This window comes from Maylandia zebra, linkage group LG5 (genome assembly GCF_041146795.1).
Source record: "Maylandia zebra isolate NMK-2024a linkage group LG5, Mzebra_GT3a, whole genome shotgun sequence".
Taxonomy (NCBI): domain Eukaryota; kingdom Metazoa; phylum Chordata; class Actinopteri; order Cichliformes; family Cichlidae; genus Maylandia; species Maylandia zebra.
The window spans coordinates 32,143,703-32,163,233 of record NC_135171.1 but is presented as its reverse complement, the minus strand read 5'-3'; the positions used below and the strand labels follow the sequence as shown (position 1 = coordinate 32,163,233).

General features: G+C 37.6%; 2 protein-coding genes across 3 annotated transcripts; both read left to right on the top strand.

Annotated features, from left to right (window-relative positions):
- Nucleotides 1–1,541: 1,541 nt before the first annotated feature.
- Nucleotides 1,542–8,411, top strand: pnp4a (purine nucleoside phosphorylase 4a). The gene is made up of 7 exons (XM_004547423.5): nucleotides 1,542–1,681; nucleotides 3,526–3,689; nucleotides 4,345–4,448; nucleotides 5,261–5,436; nucleotides 5,698–5,888; nucleotides 7,673–7,752; nucleotides 7,874–8,411. The coding sequence occupies exons 1-7, from the start codon at nucleotides 1,659–1,661 to the stop codon at nucleotides 8,024–8,026; spliced, it is 891 nt and encodes a 296-aa protein (XP_004547480.2). The 5' UTR covers nucleotides 1,542–1,658; the 3' UTR covers nucleotides 8,027–8,411.
- Nucleotides 8,412–10,042: 1,631 nt separating this feature from the next.
- Nucleotides 10,043–14,490, top strand: LOC101478466 (uncharacterized). Of its 2 annotated transcripts, XM_004547422.2 has the most exons (5): nucleotides 10,043–10,125; nucleotides 10,711–10,874; nucleotides 12,899–13,179; nucleotides 13,632–13,715; nucleotides 13,829–14,490. In XM_004547422.2, the coding sequence occupies exons 2-5, from the start codon at nucleotides 10,759–10,761 to the stop codon at nucleotides 13,957–13,959; spliced, it is 612 nt and encodes a 203-aa protein (XP_004547479.1). In that variant the 5' UTR covers nucleotides 10,043–10,125; nucleotides 10,711–10,758; the 3' UTR covers nucleotides 13,960–14,490. The 2 variants fall into 2 exon arrangements, with proteins under 2 accessions (XP_004547479.1, XP_012773571.1); XM_012918117.2 differs by lacking the exons at nucleotides 10,043–10,125; nucleotides 10,711–10,874 and adding an exon at nucleotides 12,087–12,193.
- Nucleotides 14,491–19,531: the final 5,041 nt, after the last annotated feature.

The following is a 19,531-nucleotide window of genomic DNA, read 5'->3' as shown; positions in this document are numbered from 1 at the left end:
GAACCTCACATTTATGCTGACATTTTAAATTATTAGGTCACAGCTCGTCTGTACAACTGTTTTCTAAAACAATGATGTGTTCCTCACAATATCCAAATGATGCAATCAAATCTTTCAGGAGAAGCACAGGTTTGACAAAGCCTGGAGATCTGATGATTTCTGCCATTAGCACGGACGAGTTTTCCTAATATTGTCTTGTTACTATAGTGACTATATTTCAGGAGTTTCTTAGAGACACCACATCCCAAATGTAATGGGAATACCTCCTTTAATTAAACAGATAAGAGAATTATTGCTCTCAGGTAACTAACCTGTCTATGGACTAAGTAGCTTAATTAGCTTCCTAAGTGATCCTGTCTCTATGAAAGGTGGATTTTACTCTTGGGATAGCAGCACAAACGAAAGATTTTGGATGGGGAAACACTGAAGTGCTCGTGTACTGGGTTAACAGCCTAAATGCTAAAAAACATTGCTGACATATACCAGGTAAGCAATTTTCAGTGAATCAGATGAATACCATCTTTCGGTATTTAATTCATTATGTTCATGATTTTAATGCTGGAAGACTTAAATAAGAAGAGTATACATTTTTCTATTGATAAAAAAAATATCATCTTGCTAATCCAGCCTATAGAAAATTACCTAAAATCCAGCTGCATGTTATGTGCTATGAAAGAAAATCTCAAAGTAGATAATTCCAGGCTCGGTGCCAGCTTCTTGAACAGGCTGTACCACACAGAAAGCCATTTTATTAGCCTGATAATTCCATTAAAAATGCTCCGAAAGGGAACCAAGAGACTATGTCAGCTTGCTTGTCTATTATAGCAGCCAAAAAATATTTACAGTCCTTCTTAAAGGCTTTCAAATTTATGGATGCTTGATATGTTTTTTTCTACAAGACTGTAAAAATGTGAATTTCATAGCTGAAGTTCGATTTTTTTTTAGCACGGGAGTCTACTGGCTATTAGAGGAACTGCAGTTTGTGGCTACACCGTTGGGTTAGTTTTCTTTAGTCCCAGAGTTTGCAGCTTGGACAGAGTATCTGAGGATCTGATAGGTGAAGTTATTTTGGCAAATTTGACCTAACATTAGAACATATGATTCTTTCATGTTTGGGTTTAAAGAACCCAAACCCTTTTATATCATCAAACACTTGTTAGAAAGCTCAACTTTCTAGGATACAGTTTTAGAGCGATTTCTTGAAGATGATTTTTTTAGACATGGCCAATGAATTCAGGGAGGTAAGGCAAAAACAAAGTAATAGGTAGTTTCAACATGCTTGAAAGTTTTTAATAACCACATTGTTGGTGCAAAACTATTTATCTTTGCTATCTTTGGCTTTTTTTTTTAATAAAAACATCAGGAATTACAGTAACTCTAATGTGAAACAGCTGACTTCAAAAGGGGGGGGGGGGGGGTCTGCTTACATAACAAACAAAAAAAACTTTACGTATCCACACACACATTCACTACTACAACACGGCTGCAATTGGCTGCTACTGCCAATCAGGAGCATGTGACTATGTGAATATGTAGGCTGGTCGACATCAACCGGCTGCACTCGCACCGTCTCTTCGTCCCACACACACACACGCACACACACATACACACACAGACACACAAACACACAAACTAACAGTAACGGAGGCTGCTCCATCATGCACAGCAAAGAGCACATCAGGTAAGAAACTTTTTTTGTTGTGTATTATAGGTAATAATATTGTGTTTTTCTTGATACAGTGCCATTAGGTAACTAAATCGTGGTTTCTAAACTTTTTGTGTGAGGACAGTGTTGTGTTATTGTATGTTTGTGATTTCGTTTTCTGAGGCCTGAAATGTAAATTTACATTTTCACTGATTTATGTGAAGAAAATCAAAGAGAAAAATTATTATATTTTTCAGCCTGCTTAGCTGTTAATCAGCTTTCAGCATCTTATTAGGCTCATGAGCTACAACTTGGTAGACCTGGTAACATGTTATATAATGGTCCACAATTCATAGTCATTTAGTTTAGTGAATATTGAGTCATTTATTTAAAAAAAAAAATACACACACACACAACTACTACAGCCTTAAAATTGAAGAGAGAAGAAGAGTTGAAAGGATCAAGTCTATGGAGAAATAATAAGTTATTTTAAATATATTTTTAAGGTCCTTTACTGACTTATTTAACAGGTAAAGTGTACATTAAGAAATAAAGATTAAAAGACAGCAAAGATGTAGCTTAATTTTCATTTGCTTTCCTTGGTGAGTTTTTTAAATCGTACTTTTTTTCTCAAGCGAATTTAATTGAACTGCTGCTGGAGTGTTTTTAATTCCTCCTTCATCTGACACAGAGGTCTTTCAAAATACTGTAGCTTTGGAGAATGGCTATGGATAATTAATGGAAGTTGACCACCTAACACTTTGTCTAACATCAGTCACAAAGATGGAAAATCTTTACCAGCTCATACCACAATAGTGTTCAAGTTCTTCATTTTATCTTATGTGATTTATTGAGCTCTTCATTCATAACTGAATTCTTTCTTTTGGTCATTTTTATAATCTTTTCAATCCATTTTCTTTCTCATCCTTTGGCTGCTGTAACAAATAAATGTTCCCAATTTTGAGATAAATAAAATATTTACTCATATATGCTGACTTCATTATTTCAAACTTTTGCTAGGAGCATCCTCTGTTGTTTATATCTATATGAGAAAAGGCCCAAAAGTGATTTTGTTTTTGTTCATTTGTTTTCTTTATTTTGATTAAAACTTGTAAAAACATGTTGTGAACTGAAAATTGACATATTGTGAAGTCTGTGTAGGTTCTAAGTCTTCCAGGTAATGATAGTTGAGAGGCAAAATATCTTCAAAAACCTAAAGACGTCAGGTTGTCTTCTTTTTAAGCTCTCAAGAAATATTGTGAAATTGTTGGCAAACAGTTGCTTAATGTCAGTCACTTGGAGTCGTGTTTTTCTCCATCTGAGAAATACAAACAGTCTCTGTTTGTGGCCTGCATATTTCCCTGAGAGACGTAGCTGCCTTTTTATCTGCTGTGCGAACTGTTTTTACACAAGTTGACTCCATCTGTTGTTGGGGACTGAGAAAGTGGTGAGAAGTGAGTTAAAAAAAAAACAGCTTCCTGCTCCAACTCAAAATGCTGCCGGGCAGCAAGGGTAAACAGAAACAGTAAAGGTGCAGGACAGGCGGCCACAAACTGAACTCAAACTCATATCAGGTCTTTCAGTGAACTTGGAAAATAATTCCCTCCAATTTCATTATTATTTGTGACCCATATTTTATTTCCCTTCAACATTGAAGTAATTTGTTAAATACTTTATACAGTGAGGCAGTGGTCTTGCAAAACATGAACATAAAAGGCCAGACTTAGTCCAAAGTAAGCTTTATGTTATGGACCTGATCCAAAATGTATTGAGCCTACACAGATCCCAGCGGAGAGGAAACAGCAACAGCAACAGCAAGATGAGGTGAATCATGATGATGTTGCAAAATAATATTTATTCTTTCTTTTTTGTGTCCGTAGTCATGACGAATACCAGAAGACAGCTGACTGGCTGATGTCCCAAACAAAGCACCGACCCCAGGTAGCAATCATCTGTGGATCCGGACTGGGCATGCTCGCTGACACACTGAAGTGTCAAGACTCCTTTGCTTATTCTGACATCCCAGGCTTCCCTCAGAGCACAGGTACACTGAATATTCAGGTTAATGACTGATAAATATGCTACATTATTCTGTTTAAAAGAACTGGTTCCCATATCTTCTAAATATTAATCATGTTAACATGGGATTCAAGGCAGTTTGAAGTTACTATTTGCACATATTGAACAAAACAAACTAACTAAAATATGTGGAAATATATATGTTAGGAGGTTAATTTATTTTTATGGGAGAAACATCTCCTCACTCATCCAAGTGACTTCTTCAGTCTTATAAACATTACATTTGCATAATGACTCACACTAGCACCACTGACTAAGAATGCACTGTGAGGTCAGTTTCATGGTCATTAAAATGCGAATTATCATAGCCATTGATCAATGGTCATTGATCATATTCTTAATATAACATATTAAGAATATGTTATATTGTTTTATAGGTTCTTTTTTTAATTAAATTGATATGTGGGATTACAAATATCAGACTGTCGAACAGCAACTTTTTGTAAGTTCACCTGCTGATTTATAGAAAATAAATCCTAAAATTAACCAAGACAAGCAGTTAAATGGTTAAAACCATTTTAATATGAACAAGGAAAGAATGCATGAACTGCCTATATGAAATATATATATGAAGCATAGTTACATCAGAAGTTCCTGTATGTATGTGTTTGTGTTTGCAGTCCAGGGTCATGCAGGTCGGCTTGTTTTTGGGGAACTGAAGGGGAAGACATGCGTGTGCATGCAGGGTCGCTTCCACATGTATGAAGGACACTCTCTCTGCAAGGTACATGCACGCAAATGCACTGATCCTCGCTGAAATAATGCATTCCCTTCTGACCTCATGAATCTGATTCAAACCAGAACCCCAAAACTCCCTCAATTCCATGACAGCTCTGTGAAGACGTGTGAACCAAGCCAACCAAACCAACAATTCATAAGTTAACATTTTCTTAAAGATCAAACCACAAATTATAAAACTCTTAAAAAAAAACTTCTGAAAAGAGAAACAGATTTTTACAGACTGCACGTAATAAGGTTCACATACACCAGGCGCACACACACACACACACACACACACACACACACACTTACACATGCACACACACACACACTCATAGTGAGCTGATTAAAAAAGCTTAGTCATGCACACATGTAACTGTAATCAGCAGCATGAGACTGAACTTGTAGTGTGTGTGTGTGTGTGTGTGTGTGTGTGTGTGTGTGTGTGTGTGTGTGTGTGTGTGTGCGTGCATACACCCGCATGTGAGAAGCCGGCCCAAGTCATGCATGGGTTTGGTCACATGCAGCCTTTTAGCTGTTCAATGGTGTCATTGTTTCCCTCTATAACCCAGACACACATACACACACACCCACTCTCTTTTTTATAATATTGAAAATAATGACACTCCTGTAAATGGAACTCTGTCTAAGCTGCTTCTCAATAAACACATTTCACTCCTGGGCACCATTACTAGATAACCATCTGCAATGAAGCTCACTAAAAGCTAGAGGCCTGTGTGCGAGTTACAGCTTCACAGGAGGCTTCTGTGTTTGTCAATTCATTACTGAGGCTCCAACTTCCTGTCTGTCCATCAGACGACCTTCCCCATTCGAGTTTTCAAGCTGCTCGGAGTGGAGACCCTGATTGTCACAAATGCTGCTGGCTCACTGGCCGATGGCTTCCAGACTGGAGACATCATGATCATCAAAGACCACATCAACTTTCCCGGATTGGTCGGTCTGAACCCGCTGTGTGGGCCCAACGATGAGAAGTAATTACATGGATGGCTATGTATTGTTGCGACCGTTTTAAAGGTCTTTTTGTGTCTACTGCTCTTTACTGTTGTTGTGAAATTTGTTTTAGGCCCTTGCCTGACCACTATCAGCATGTGAGTGTGTGTGACTGTTAGACAGAAAGCATTTAAGCATAGAAAAAAGTGCTTGTGTGAATGGGTGTCAGGGGGTGAATGAGGTTTAGGTAGTGAAGCGCTATATAAGAGCGAGTCCATTTTCATATTATTTTTTGTTTGCAGGTTTGGTCCTCGCTTCCCAGCCATGTCTGGTTGCTATGACAAAGGTCTACGTTGCCTTGCTATGGAGATCGCCAAAGAGCTGGGTGTGGCCAGTGTTCTGCAGGAAGGCGTGTACGCCATGGTGGGTGGCCCCAACTTTGAAACCATTGCTGAGGCCAGACTGTTGCATCGGCTTGGTGTGGACGCTGTTGGTACGTTCAGTACAGCCACATTTTCATGGAAAAGCTAAAAATTTAAAGTTTTACTTAAGGTTAGCACCGCATGGACAGCCATGAGATCTTTAAATATCAACAAGAGTCATCTTCTGCACAAAAGGAATGAGTTTTGATTCTGTGGAGAACAGGAAAAAAGACAACTTCAGAAAATGGTACCATTGTTATATTTATTATTTAACTAGTGGCACTTTTTGTCAGGGCTGGGTCATATCAACTGCGATAATACTGGTATAAACTTGTACAATATGAAAATGTCATATTGTCACATCATTGTTATATCACACACAGTGTTTATGTTCTATAGTGTGCACAAGAACAAGACAAGCCCCAGCATGTCTGAGAGCAGCACGGACTCAAGCGCAGACTATGAATCACAATAAACAGTTCTTTACTCACACGACACCGAGTGCATTATATACAGGTGGGGAAGAGGGGATCCAGGGAATCCAGAGGTCCACGAGGAAAGACAGGGGAACGGGGTCCTCACTCTCGCACACAGCTCCACACGCTCGCTTCCAGTCAGCTCACTCCACACGGAAAACGCACACGCCACACTGCAACTGCCACACTCATGAACGGGGTCTCAGGACGGGGCACAGAGAATCTCTATACAAAGACAAATTGTCAATACCAAACAAAGCATGAAGAGAAATCAAAATATTTCGAAAACTAAAATTCCACTAACGAATGTTGCACAATAGTCCAGCGACGAAGGACTCACAGCTGCTGCCTTAAGAAGCGGCTGGTAAACAGGATGATGAATCTCCAGGGAGTAATTGCTTGCAGGTGTGAGGACCAGCCCATTATGAGCTTTGCCTGGTGAGATCAGACATCGCCATTTCCGATGTGAACAGAAAACACCTACATGTGTTAGACTGTAAATCTCCCCTAAGGCTCGATTTATGCTTAGTGCCAAGTCCCTAAACCACAGAAGTCTACTCTCTGCACTGGTAAGTGTTGTGGCATTTGTTACAACAACTCTCTTGTTATGCCTGTTTTAAATATGACTCACATCAGCTCTTTGGAACAACTGGAAGCACTCTTGATTTTCCTACATGGCCTTTCAGGATAGTCATTAGATAATGGACATAACAGTTTTAAGGCCAGAGCCACCAAACTCTTGGCAGGTCACAGGTATATAGATTTTACTGATGAAATTGCTTTTTCCCCTCAGTATTAGTTAAGTATTTGTGAGAAGATGTGACCTATATCGATACATGCTTTGTGCGGTCAGCTTTGTATTCTACTAAGAGAAAGATCTTAGAGATATGTGTCCTCATTAAGGATTTGTGTTGATTTGTGGGGTTTTAGTCTCAGATGTATATTGTTAAATGGTGATTATGAGACAGTGTGTTTCAGCTATTTTACAGAGTAAAATGAAAGTAACGAGTAATGAGTTTGTAGAATGAATTACTTCTTCCCAGCACTAAGTAACGTAATGTGTAATAATTACTTTTTTGAGTAACGATTCCAACACTGATCACAACAAAGGTGGGAAATAGCTCAACAAACATGCACAAATATTTGACCCACAACATAATAACAGAATCGGAATCACTAAATTCTTATCAGCTCCCTCCCTGATCCCACTGCACTAAAATCAGATAATCTCACTCCTGTTATCTGCCATCTTAACTAAAATGCTCGCTATTTATAGGGTTGAGTGGGAAAATTTGTTGCAGTAGCATCAGTATTATCATCAGTTGTTTCATCACTAGTTTTAGTAACATCCCCTGGTCTGTTTTGGGGGGTTTTTTTAGGTATGAGTACAGCTCCTGAGGTGGTTGTGGCAACTCACTGCGGTCTGAGAGTCTTTGGCCTCTCTTTGATCACCAACAAGGTAGTACACATCCGAGTCACTGATCAACAACTGATTAGCTATAACTGTGATCATTTACAAAGCTGCAGGCTACAAAAGTAACTCTGTTACAAAGACTCTGTGATATCTCACTTTGCTTCAGGTGGTGAAGAGTTACGAGGACACGGAAAGCGTGAACCACGAGGGCGTCTTGGAGATCGGCCGGCTGCGCTCTCACACCGTGCAGCAGCTGGTGACTGAGCTGATCGACAGGATGGAGATCAATAACAACGACAACCTTAATAAATCTATCTGAAAAACGTACAATCACACAAAAACACATGAAGATTGTGTACATATTTCACTGGTGCATTCACAACATTTTTAGCACTTCTTCCTGTTTTGTTTTGCTGTAATTAAACTTTATTTATATCAACATGGTGCCTAATATTCTCCATCAGGGTAAATCAGAGTGTAAGTATTCTTTTATGATATTTGACTTTAAATCCTAAAACTTTATATACCAATAACCGCTGTGTTTGAAGGTGCTTTAATATGAAAAACATGAGACACAGTTTTCTTTTTGTATTATTGTCTTGCACATTTTTGTTGTAGAATTGTATGTAATGTAAAGTATTAGTAAAGTATGTCACAGATTTCCTGATTGATGTTAATCTGATTAAACAAACTGCCACATCTAACGCTTTCCGTTTCCTACTTATTGTGATTAGCTCGTTTGGGTAGCTGCAGTTCCTCTATTGTCCACTAGATGCTACTGTAATAAACCTGTAAATCAAGGATATTTTACATGACAGGCCACAGGACACATCAAGACCAGATCAGTGAAACTGCCCAGAAGTTTAAATACACATTTAATCCCTGAGATATATTAATTTAAGACAAAGACGCTCAATTTCAACAGTATGTCTGTTTTTCTACATGATAAAGAAATGCTGCTGCTAAATGAAAAACTGGTCCACACAACACATACATTACTATAGCAGATATTGAAAAAACAGGAATGTTTCTGTCATTTAATGTTATTACTTTATTACTTTGGTATACTATAAAAGGCCACGGGGGAGGTTTTTATTAGCAGAAAAAGCTGCAAAAGTTATGGAAATACAGACAAAAGTCCCAAATGTATGCCCTGCTTCACATTTTCCAAAGCCAACCAGTGGGACAGAATGGAGTCTGGCTCCTCATGTTTGACATCCCAGCTCTAAATGAAATGACGTAAACTGGAAACCAGTTTTGCAGAAATAAGATCATAAGATCATCAAGGCCAGGACTTATATTTTGGAACAAGGAGAGTGTTATATATGTATATATATATATATATATATATATATATATATATATATATATATATATATGCATAATAAAGTGCAGTAAACCTGGAAATCATCAAGAAAATAAACAGCTATTTGTTGATGATATCAGAATCCTTTTATGGCCATCATAATTATTGTGAACCAAAAGCAGATAAAAACAATTTCACAAAAAGCAAAACTACTTGTAAAACACACAAAGCCTAGTTCACCAACAACTGATGACAAAATAACACGCAAGGTCAGGTTCCAATGCATTACATGTATTTGGCATTTTGTAATAAGGGTAAAAATAGGTATCAACACTCGGCCCACATCACACCAATTCAGCCCTGGCTTTATAACTGAATCAAAACACCCTGCCTGGAGCATGAGTTTTCAGCTGAATAATCCTTCTGCCCTGCTTACTTCGAATGGCTTAACAATGACTCCAGACCAAACATGTGACTCAAACCACTCCAGATACATTCCCCTTTAAGCTCTAATCATTTTAACCAGAAGAACACTAGTCAAAGGGAGTACACAGACCAATGTAAAAAAAAAAAAAAAAAAAAAAGGAAAGGAAAGGAAAAGTTACTTTATGATTATGAATACTTTATAAAAGAGGTTAACAGATTTTGAATGCAAGTTCGCCATCAAGCAATTCTCTGCTATGAGTCAGTTGGTTTTAGTTTTCATTTAGTGAATCTTTTCATGAAACTGGGATAAAGGTACAAAGCTGTTTCTCATTTCTGATGTTTTGGTATTTGTATGTTCACACCTGCACTAATAAACTACACCCGTGTGTGTAATTCAGCCAAATCACAGCTTCTTTTATTGCAATAAAAACAAAAGCCAAAAACTACAACAAGTGCTCCAAAAATTTGCAAACAGTAACACGTGGAGACTGCAGTATGCCTTGGAGTCATGTTTTTTTTTTTCATGTTTTCACATTAGCCATGTGCAGATTATCATTGTCACTAACCATGACTATCAGAAGAGTCCTGGCCTGGGAATGTTTACTTTCAACTTTCTAAGAATGGCACAGTTTCATTTCTAAGCAACAGAAAAAACTTCAGTTGCAGAATACCAACAACGGACATTGGTACGTAAACAGATTAGCAGAAAATGCTTTACAGCAGTGACTGATATGTGTACATGTGATAATATATTTATTTTAAACTAGATTACAAGTGTAGAAGTGTGCATTGTTCATCAAAACAACTACAGGCTATTAGTGGCTAGTGAACTAAGACTGTAAAGTGTGTCTCCCCTCTTACTGCTGCCTGTGACTGAAGCATCTTTGTATGTTTTTCATCGTGTCTTTGCTTTCTTTTCAGTCACATTGATGCTTTTGTCACCATTAAAATTTTATACATTTTCTCATGAGGATGAAATTGATAGCTTTAAAAGAGGAAAGGGAAAAAAATTACTTTTTTCCCATAAAAAAGTAATTTGGGGCATAGATTCCTTAAACAGAATAAATCTTTAACCAAAACACCCTAACATAAGGCCTTCAGGTGAATCAGATGATCTTCATCACCAGATAAAGTGTCGTCACATGTCATGAAAAATTGTAGAGCTTTCTGATTTTAGGGCTTTTTACATTTAGTCCTAAGAATTAAAGATCTAAAAAAATGTTCATGTTCAGTGTTATTCTACCTTTTCTACCTCTCAAACTGTTGTTTAGTGTGGAGATCTGCATCACATTGCTGCTGCCTGCTTTCCAAATATCGCCATGACAGTGCCTGAGCAGGTGACCTACGAAGTCTTCTGTTTATCCCTGGCAGCTCTAGTGCTGGCTGTGATTGAGCTCCTGCTGCTCTGTTGCGTCCTCAAACAAATCAGAAACAGGTAAAAGCAGCTGCCTCATAAAAATCAGCCGCTCAATTCTGCAATTCAGAGTTATTTAGATTTACACTGAACTACTATTCTTCTATGTTTATTTTAGAGGTCACTTTAAACCTTCAATTATCAATAATCTCTGGTGTTTTTAGCGTGGTTCTTTTTGCAAGAACATATGTTTGTATAAACTGCTTTGATACAACTTTGGCATTGATTTTAACATTTCAGATTAGCCAAACTCGCTCTCCTACTTTTGACAAAGGCACAATTCAATTCAATTCAATTCAGTTTTATTTATATAGCACCAAATCACAACAACAGTCGCCTCAAGGCGCTTTATGTTGTACAGTAGATCCTACAATAATAGATACATAAGACACTAGAGTCTTTGTATGTAATATTACAACTACCATGCTAAGCATTAAAACCACAACACTGGCTGACTTAATTCCCAGTTAGTGCATTTCTTACAATGGTGCAGCTAGCTCTAAACAGGAGTCATAGGAGTATTACAGTGTAAATAAGATTCATAAATCTCTGTTAGACCCAAAGTATGTGACTGCTTATAACTGAGGTGGCAAACAGGAAATTTAACCCATGGTCTTTAAAGGACACATAACAGAGAGATGTGGCTACTATGGCTACCTGCTCCCAACCAAGTTATATGTTCAGCATAATTTATCATGGATATTTAGCCAGGTAAAAGGATAAAAACAGCCATTGTTGCGACACTTTGACTTTAAACTTGACATGGCACACAAAGACATCCCATTGTAGTACATATGGCTATCGACATGATTCGTGTGTCACAGTTGAGCCTATGTCCCAGCTACTGCAGTTCCAGCACAAGAGCTGTTATATGAAAATGCTGTTACTTAGACCAAATTATAATTTCAGCTTTGATTATGATCACTTGTTATTTCTAAGAATACCCAGGTCTTTGTATTGAAACTGGATTGCACACCTGGTGAGGATTTGTTTGGATCTGTGTGTCTGCCTTAAATTCAATAACATGTGACATTGCAGGCAGCATTTATCCCTTCAGCGCTCACACTGAGGCCGAGCCTTAGTCAGAAAATGAATAGCCCTGGTAAGTAGGGCAGCCTGACATTAATTCAGCAGATGTAATGGTTGACCCAAGCATGACCAGTCTGGTGACGTCAGTCTTTGGCTTGCATACTGGAGATGTGTAGACACTTCAAGACTTGTTGAGGTGGTGCAGTGGTTTCCTCCCACAGTTGAGGAATCTAAACTGAGACTGTCTCATTCTATGTGTTAGCCTAACTGGTGATCTGCTCAAGTCTCAGGCAAACCTTTCATCAGATGGGGTAGGCTCCAGCTTACAGCAGCCCTCTGCAGGATAATGCCAGTATATCGAATGGATGGATATTAAATAGATTTAAGTATTTGGTTAAATGATATTTTAGGTTAAAATTATGACTTTTAAAGGAAATCTCCTCTGCTGTTGGTCAGTTTTTCCCAGGCTGGTTTACTAGCGTAAAAATGAATGAAAGTAGTGAAGTTAGTGAGCCCATGTTTTCTCAAAATGATTTTCCCTTTACAATGAATGTTTTATAACCTTTTTTATAGTATCTTACTGTTGGTATTACTGGATAATATAGTCCAAATTACAAAAATCTGTTACATTACAGATACCAACATGGAACCGACTCAAGGGGCCATAAAGGTCTGGCTGTGTGTTCAGTGGAGAAAAAAAGGACCCAAAAAGTAACTTTGAGCAGTGATTAGTCTCTCCCATATCCACTGACCTTGCTGTGTGTTAAATAGCCTCTTACTGGATGGCAGGATTCAAGGAGAATATGAAGGTGTAATTACCCTTCAATGGGATTTTTATACTAGTATAGTCTGATTGGATGGATCCAGAGGACAGAGCTAGTTCTTGTGTTTCTTTTTCCAAGATGAAACAAATTCTCTCATTCAGACCTTAGGGAATATAGCTACAACGATGTAGAGACCACAAATATTGATCATCTCATTAGGTGTAAAAAAATCAGTTGGATCTGATTCCTCAGAAACATCACCGAGATGCAGATCTCAGCAGAACAACCTAGTCGTAAACTGACTGTCAGAACCAAGCCCGACCATGCAGACCAGCTGCTGGACCACCTGCTGGACAGAGTGTTTCTCCAGGGGAATGCAGGACTAGCATCTGGAGGAGAATCCCCAGCGGACGTTGAATCACAAACTGGAGGAGAATTCAAGAAGGAAGTTGGATTAGAACCTCAGAAGAACCTTAGAGAAGGATCTGGATCATACCCAGAAGCTTCAACATCCACTTCTCATCCTCAAAGAGGTAAGTGTTACCAAATTCACTTCACTTTTTCATTGTCATAAGTAGTTAATATGCAGTCCAGAAATATAAATACATTTTAAAAAATGATAATTACGTTCAAAAAGTCAGGAATATATGTTTAGTCATCTGAATAACACAAACTAAAATGTGTCTCAAAGTCGAGCTGAAACCCCAAAATAGCTTCAATAGTCCTGAAATAGGCATTTGAACTGGCATGCAGTGAATTAAGTCAGACTGAATTAAATCTGTGATTTGGTGTAGTACAAATACTGGTTAATTTCTTCCAGAGTTTTAGTTGTTCCTTATTGACAGTGTGGAAGCATCGCCACCTCCTGTAACTAAAGGGAACTGCAGATTTTACAGTTCTGACTAATCTGGAAATACATACTGAAATGCTTCAGATAAGAAATGAATTTTGACTGAAGACTGATCCAGATTGTTCTCTCGTGCAGCTGTGAATCCTCTTCATAACAGACTGCAGCAGTGGTTCCAGGTGACTGCTCCTGGTCAACATGAGAAAAAAAGACATTTCAAAAGTTTGTATGAAATCCAAATTACATAAATCAAAAACTCAGCTGTTATTATATTTCCACATATTAAGTGTCATTTATTCATATGCTTATTTTTGCTTTAATATCCTTCACTCCAGCTGCATCCCATCAAACATCTTCTGTGGATCAAACCAACAACACGTACTCGCAGCAGTCCCATGAATCCCAGCATGGCTCTTCCTCATCTAAGGGTCCTTCATCCACTGCATCCTCAGAGGAAGACAAGTAGCACGATGGGACAGAAGATCAGAAACACAAACACTGATCAGATTCTGAAAGAATCTGTCAAATAAAACAGCAGAGCATATAACAGTCATGTTGGCGACCTCACTAACACGCAGCATTAGAGGAAAAATTCTTGTTCTTTACTGAGGTTAAAGGAGTTACACCAAAATCTATAAATATCAGTTGTCTTTCTTTTAAAATGATCATTTAGAAAACTAATTTGGAATAATGTACAGCAGTATTAAAGGTGCTGAGTACAGAAAAGTGAGCATGGTATACAGTTATACATAAAATATGGTCAAATATGATACCAATTTTTGGGATAAATAAAGTTGGTAAATTTCTGTGTTACAGCAGCCAAAACGTTAAGCGTAACCTAGCACACTAAATCATAATCTAAAAAGAATACAATAAAAACTAAAGTGTGACTAAAATACATTAATGCATTTTAAATACAATAATGATGAGATCATTATCACTTGTAAATCAATGTGTGTGAATGTATCTGAAGCATGAACGCAGCATGGAAATGTTGTCCTGGGTTTCGGACACACTGGGTTTTCTTGTTCTGTCTCTTCCCCATGTTAAGTTTACTTTTACATCTGTGATTCTCTGCTTAGTTTTCGTTGCTTACTTCCTGTTTTACTTTATTAGTCAGTCGTCTTGTGTTTTTAATTATCTGTTATCATCGTTTTGTGTTTGCTGACATGGAATTATCTGGATTTTTTTTGCCATTTCAGTTTATGGATTTTGTAACTCTGGGCCCTGAACTACAAAGCAAGTTCAACATACCAAGGGTATATTTCCATTATCTGTATCAACTGGCATTAACACTGGCAATCGCTATAAGCAGTCACATGAAACTATTATCAGCTTGCCAAGGCAACCCAGGGTTTTTCCTGCATATTCTCATGAAAGGGGCGGTGTTGCAGTGTCTGATCATTTAGAAGGGGCATTTTCTGGAACAGATGACTTCTCCTACACAGAAACTGTGTAACACAGAAACCTCTCAAGAAACTTCCAGTTGCTTTTCGTTCCAAGCTCCTTAGATTACTCTGACCTGGATGACTGAGAACCTCCACAGACAATGTGATGAATGCTGCAGAAAATCATTAATCTGGTGATTTAGCACACAAAGTGATAACAATTTAAATTCAGCTTAATTAGCCACTACGCTCTCTATGTTACTGTTTCTTTCTAAGGTGACAGACCCATTTAAACACTGAAGCTTAAATAATACTGCCCCACAGTTTAATAAAGGAGTTTGTCAGCATAGCCACCTTCTGACAGTTTTAGTTTTTATTCTCCCAGCTGCAGACTCAGAGATGTTTAAGGGTTTGGAAGATTATTTACAATCTGTTTTTTATATTTACAAGTTGGTCTATGTACAAATTTGATGTGAGATGAGCAAGTACAGGATAGGTGTCATACTTTAAGATGCTTATAGAAGAATACAACTATTTTTAAATTGTTTGCTCCAAATAAATATAACAAAGTCAAATAATAAAGAGAATCTAAGCTCCAGGGAGGCAATATAAATTGCCCCCTAAACCTAATAACAAGTTTGGTCACCCTTAGCAGCAACAGCTGCAATCAAGCATTACTGGCAATGAGTGTTTTACAGCACTGTGGAGGAATTTTGGGCCCACTCATCTTTGCAGAATTGTTGTAATTCAGCCACACTGGAGAGTATTCGAGCATGAACTGACTTTTTAAGGTCATGCCACAGCACCTCAAGCAGATTCATTTCAGGACTTTGACTAGGCCACTCCAAAGTCTTCATTTTGTTTTTCTTGAGCCATTCAAAGGTGGACTTGCTGGAGAGTTTTGGATCATTGTCCTACTGCAGAACTGTTACGGATTCAAATATTGGGGATGGATACAAGAGGAAAAACCAAAATAACAACACTGGTCCGGCCGGGTTGAGTCAAACGATGATTTTAATGATCACACTCGTGGGAGATGGACACCGTACGCAGACAGCATCAGATCTCAAAATGGTGGAGCATTGATCAAACTCTTATAGCCTCTAGTGGCCCCCACCTAATCATAAAAGCCTAAACATTCACATTCTTTCTCTCACACGGCGCCTAAGCTACGACCTTGGCTCCCTGTTTATCTGCTCCTGCTGAGATGGGGCAGAAAACCTCTCCAGTATCTTCTGTTCTCTTCTAATCAGACAAATAAGGCGATGAATTTCTGCGAACAGTATTTCTTATAACTCAGCAGTATAATGCATCATAAAACAATATCATTCATTCACAATAAATCAGCAGTCTAATGTAATACAGTTTAACAAATGTAATAGTTATCACCTTCTAATTCAGGAGAATAATGCAAACTCAAACTACATAATAATTCAATCTTTAATTAGGGGTCTAACATGGCATAAAATAATATTATAATCTCACAGAACCCAAGTGCGCTTCAGCTTGAGGTCACAAAAAGACAGCTGGAAATTGTTATTTCAGTAATTACATTATATGTGGCATAGTATGACAATGTTTGAGACAGGACAGGCAGGTAAGAAAAAGGAAAGGGGGGAGAAAATGGGGAAAAATATAATAAATGGACAGAGCACAAATACAAATAGACATGTAGAGTGTATCACCAACTGCTGCACCTGTAAGAAAAAAAACAAGCATACAGCATGTCCATCCTAGCAGGAGAAGCAAGGACGCCCCAGATGGGCCACACTTGGACAAAGCTTCAGAGTCCCAGAGGACTAGAAGCAACAGGCAGTCGACCCCGCTAGAGACTGGCCACCCTGGTACAAGCCGAGAACAGTTTTTAGTTTTTCTTTTTGCTATATTTACTATAATTTGATTTTCACTGTGCAACTGAAGAAACATATTTAAAAACTCTCCGCTGCTTGACTTCCTCTGACCATGTGGTGGCAGCAGAACTCAATATCTGACTTACTACTAATACTCATACTACTGTCAGTGAAACATATGTACAGCTTGTTTAGTGGAACTAATCTACATGTATACAGACTCTATCTGGAATTTTCGTTAACCAAAGGAAAGGAATTTAGCCAAACAATTCAATATGATAAACAAAACGCAGCTTTAAACTTACAAATGAAAGCAGAAAAACATTCAACATGTTTCACTTTGTCTCCCGGAAATGTTTGATGATTACTTTAAGGTTTACAAAATGTCTCACATAGGATGATTTCAAAGTATAAGGTTAGGATCACTGGGCAGTAACTGTTATTTGACATTTGGATTAGATTTTTACAAAAGGAAAGAAATTAAAGTTAGCTTTATTGTCAGCTCCAATATGAAGAAAATTGTAGAAACATAGAAATAAAAAATACAAAAACCAAAATACACAAAGTAAAATAAGAAACTTAAGACAAGAAAATGCCATAAAAAAAACTGTGTGTAATAGAGTGAGTTGTATATTACAGGTATGATAATGTCCTTAATGTATGTTACCATTTACGGTAAATGTTTGGTTTTTTTCACATTCTGCAAATAAAAGAGACAAATTGATATGAATCGGCTGTCCACTAAACCTCTAAACCTTGCAGATTTTCAGTAAAGGAGTGCAAATCGAGCTCTCATAAGAGCTTAAAAATCAGGGTGATAAAATGAACCGTATGTTTGTTCTAACATAAACTTCATTTCCTACTAAATAGTTTTATCTCTTTTTTAGGTTGTGATAGATGTACTTTATTTGCTTTTACAGCTAGTAGCTCTTCTTTAAGAGTTCCCAGTAACTCTTGGAACTTTAGTGGATTATTTTTCTGTAACTTTGAAACTGAAACAGAGTTTTAAATGACAAAGAGGTGTCTTAGTTAAGTAAACATTTTGACAAGATAGCACGTATTTTCCTATTTTTTTATGCCACGTCTTTATTTCCATATTTTCATGAGCATTATCAAGTGTGACGATGTTGACGCTAGATTCTGTTTCATCTCAATATAAGCATAAACTTAAAAAGCATTTAACATTGTGCTTATAGGAAATCATATCTCAGCCTCTATGAGACAGATTTATGTCATGCAAACTTTCTATTTACATATCACAAATCAGTGTCAGAAGGACATGAGACACATGACTGATGATCAGGCCATATAACAAATTCCCGGACCATGCTTAACAGTAATGATGGCTGGGAAACCCAGTTTAAAATAATCCAGACTGCACGGCATATCACTGCTGTGGGGCAGTCTCAGCACACAAACCCTCTGTATGAAGTGTAATAAAATCTAGAACATGCATATTTTTTTTTAGGATTGTTCAAAGATCTAAAGCTTCTGAAAAAAAGTTTAAAAAACATATTGACATGGTGCAGTTTGCACATGCCCTCCATCCACTGTATACTGTCATTCGATGTGGCTAAAAATAATGTTTGTTTAATGTTATAGTAATTTTTTTTACATAGCTAGACTGGTGATTCAATACTGGACCTCCCGGTATGTACCCATAATGGACGATTTGTATTACAAGATTCTGAGAATTCTTCCCCTGGAAAAACTGACATTCACCTTAGAGGACAATATTGAGGGATTTAATTAAATCTGGCAACTGGTGGTGGATTCAATCGACCTCTCTGGACTGGAATTTTGTACATGGTCTGATGTGACTAAGTCTGGCCATTGACTTCAAAATGGGGCACTTCGTCATTGGGGTACTCTGCTTTGTTGTGTACATCCATAGAATCTGCACAACAGGTTAATTGATATCCTGCTGTTTTTAGTCTGAACTGTTAGATTTTTAGTGTTTATTTGTTGATTGTTGGTAAATTTTCCTTTTAAAAGGAGAAGGTTAATAGCCACAACATAAGGAAAGGTTGTACTGTATAAAGCAAGTCTATTATTTTGATAAAAGCCTGCAAATTAAATTTGTTTTTTAAAGCCCTTTAAAGGCTTTTTGTTTTTAAAACAAGTGGAAACACTGAAAGCTTTCAACCAGCTCATAAAACTAATGATGGCATGAGTCTTCTATGAGCTGTCTACACCTGATTAAAGCCAGATGCAGTTCTCAGCGGATGGCAAAATCAAAAAGAGGGGGTAGAAAGGTAGAGTTGTTTTGGTCTCAAATCAGAAATCGATTAGATATGGACTAGCTGACTGATAAAGTTATGAATCAACTGTGCCAGACTGTGCTGTTTAGGAAACGACATTTCAAACAAATGGGAATGCACAGAGAAACTCCTCCTTTTATATTCAAACTCTTAACCTGAGGGGGTGGACAAAAGCTAAACATCTGCGATGTGTTGAGTTTCAGTCAGAACACTCACACTGACACAGAGGAAGTGAATTTTCCATCTCAGCTCATGTGTAAACTGTGGGAATCCATTTCTACCAGAGGTATAAAAAGTTAAGAATAATGAATATGAAAATATTCATGTTGAATACTTAATTTGAATATGATTTATCCCAACTTTGGCATGCTATTAAAGCTTCACATTTTTAAAATCATTCTTTCATTTCTACATGGAAGATCGTATAACGGCATCCTGTATTCTGGACCAACTGCAAGCAGCGTAAAGATGACTGTTCAATACCAAAGCACAGGGAATTACAGTAGTCCAGACAGGAAGTAACAAAATCATGAATAACT

Bases quoted from the DNA above. Each gene is read 5' to 3' on its own strand.
- pnp4a (XM_004547423.5), top strand. From the start codon at position 1,659: ATGCACAGCAAAGAGCACATCAG. The intron at 1,682-3,525 runs GTAAGAAACTTT...TTGTGTCCGTAG, and splicing joins CACAGCAAAGAGCACATCAG to TCATGACGAATACCAGAAGA. The intron at 4,449-5,260 runs GTACATGCACGC...TCTGTCCATCAG, and splicing joins AAGGACACTCTCTCTGCAAG to ACGACCTTCCCCATTCGAGT.
- LOC101478466 (XM_004547422.2), top strand. From the start codon at position 10,759: ATGACAGTGCCTGAGCAGGTGACCTACGAAGTCTTCTGTTTATCCCTG. The intron at 10,875-12,898 runs GTAAAAGCAGCT...CTGATTCCTCAG, and splicing joins CTCAAACAAATCAGAAACAG to AAACATCACCGAGATGCAGA. The intron at 13,716-13,828 runs GTTTGTATGAAA...CCTTCACTCCAG, and splicing joins GAAAAAAAGACATTTCAAAA to CTGCATCCCATCAAACATCT.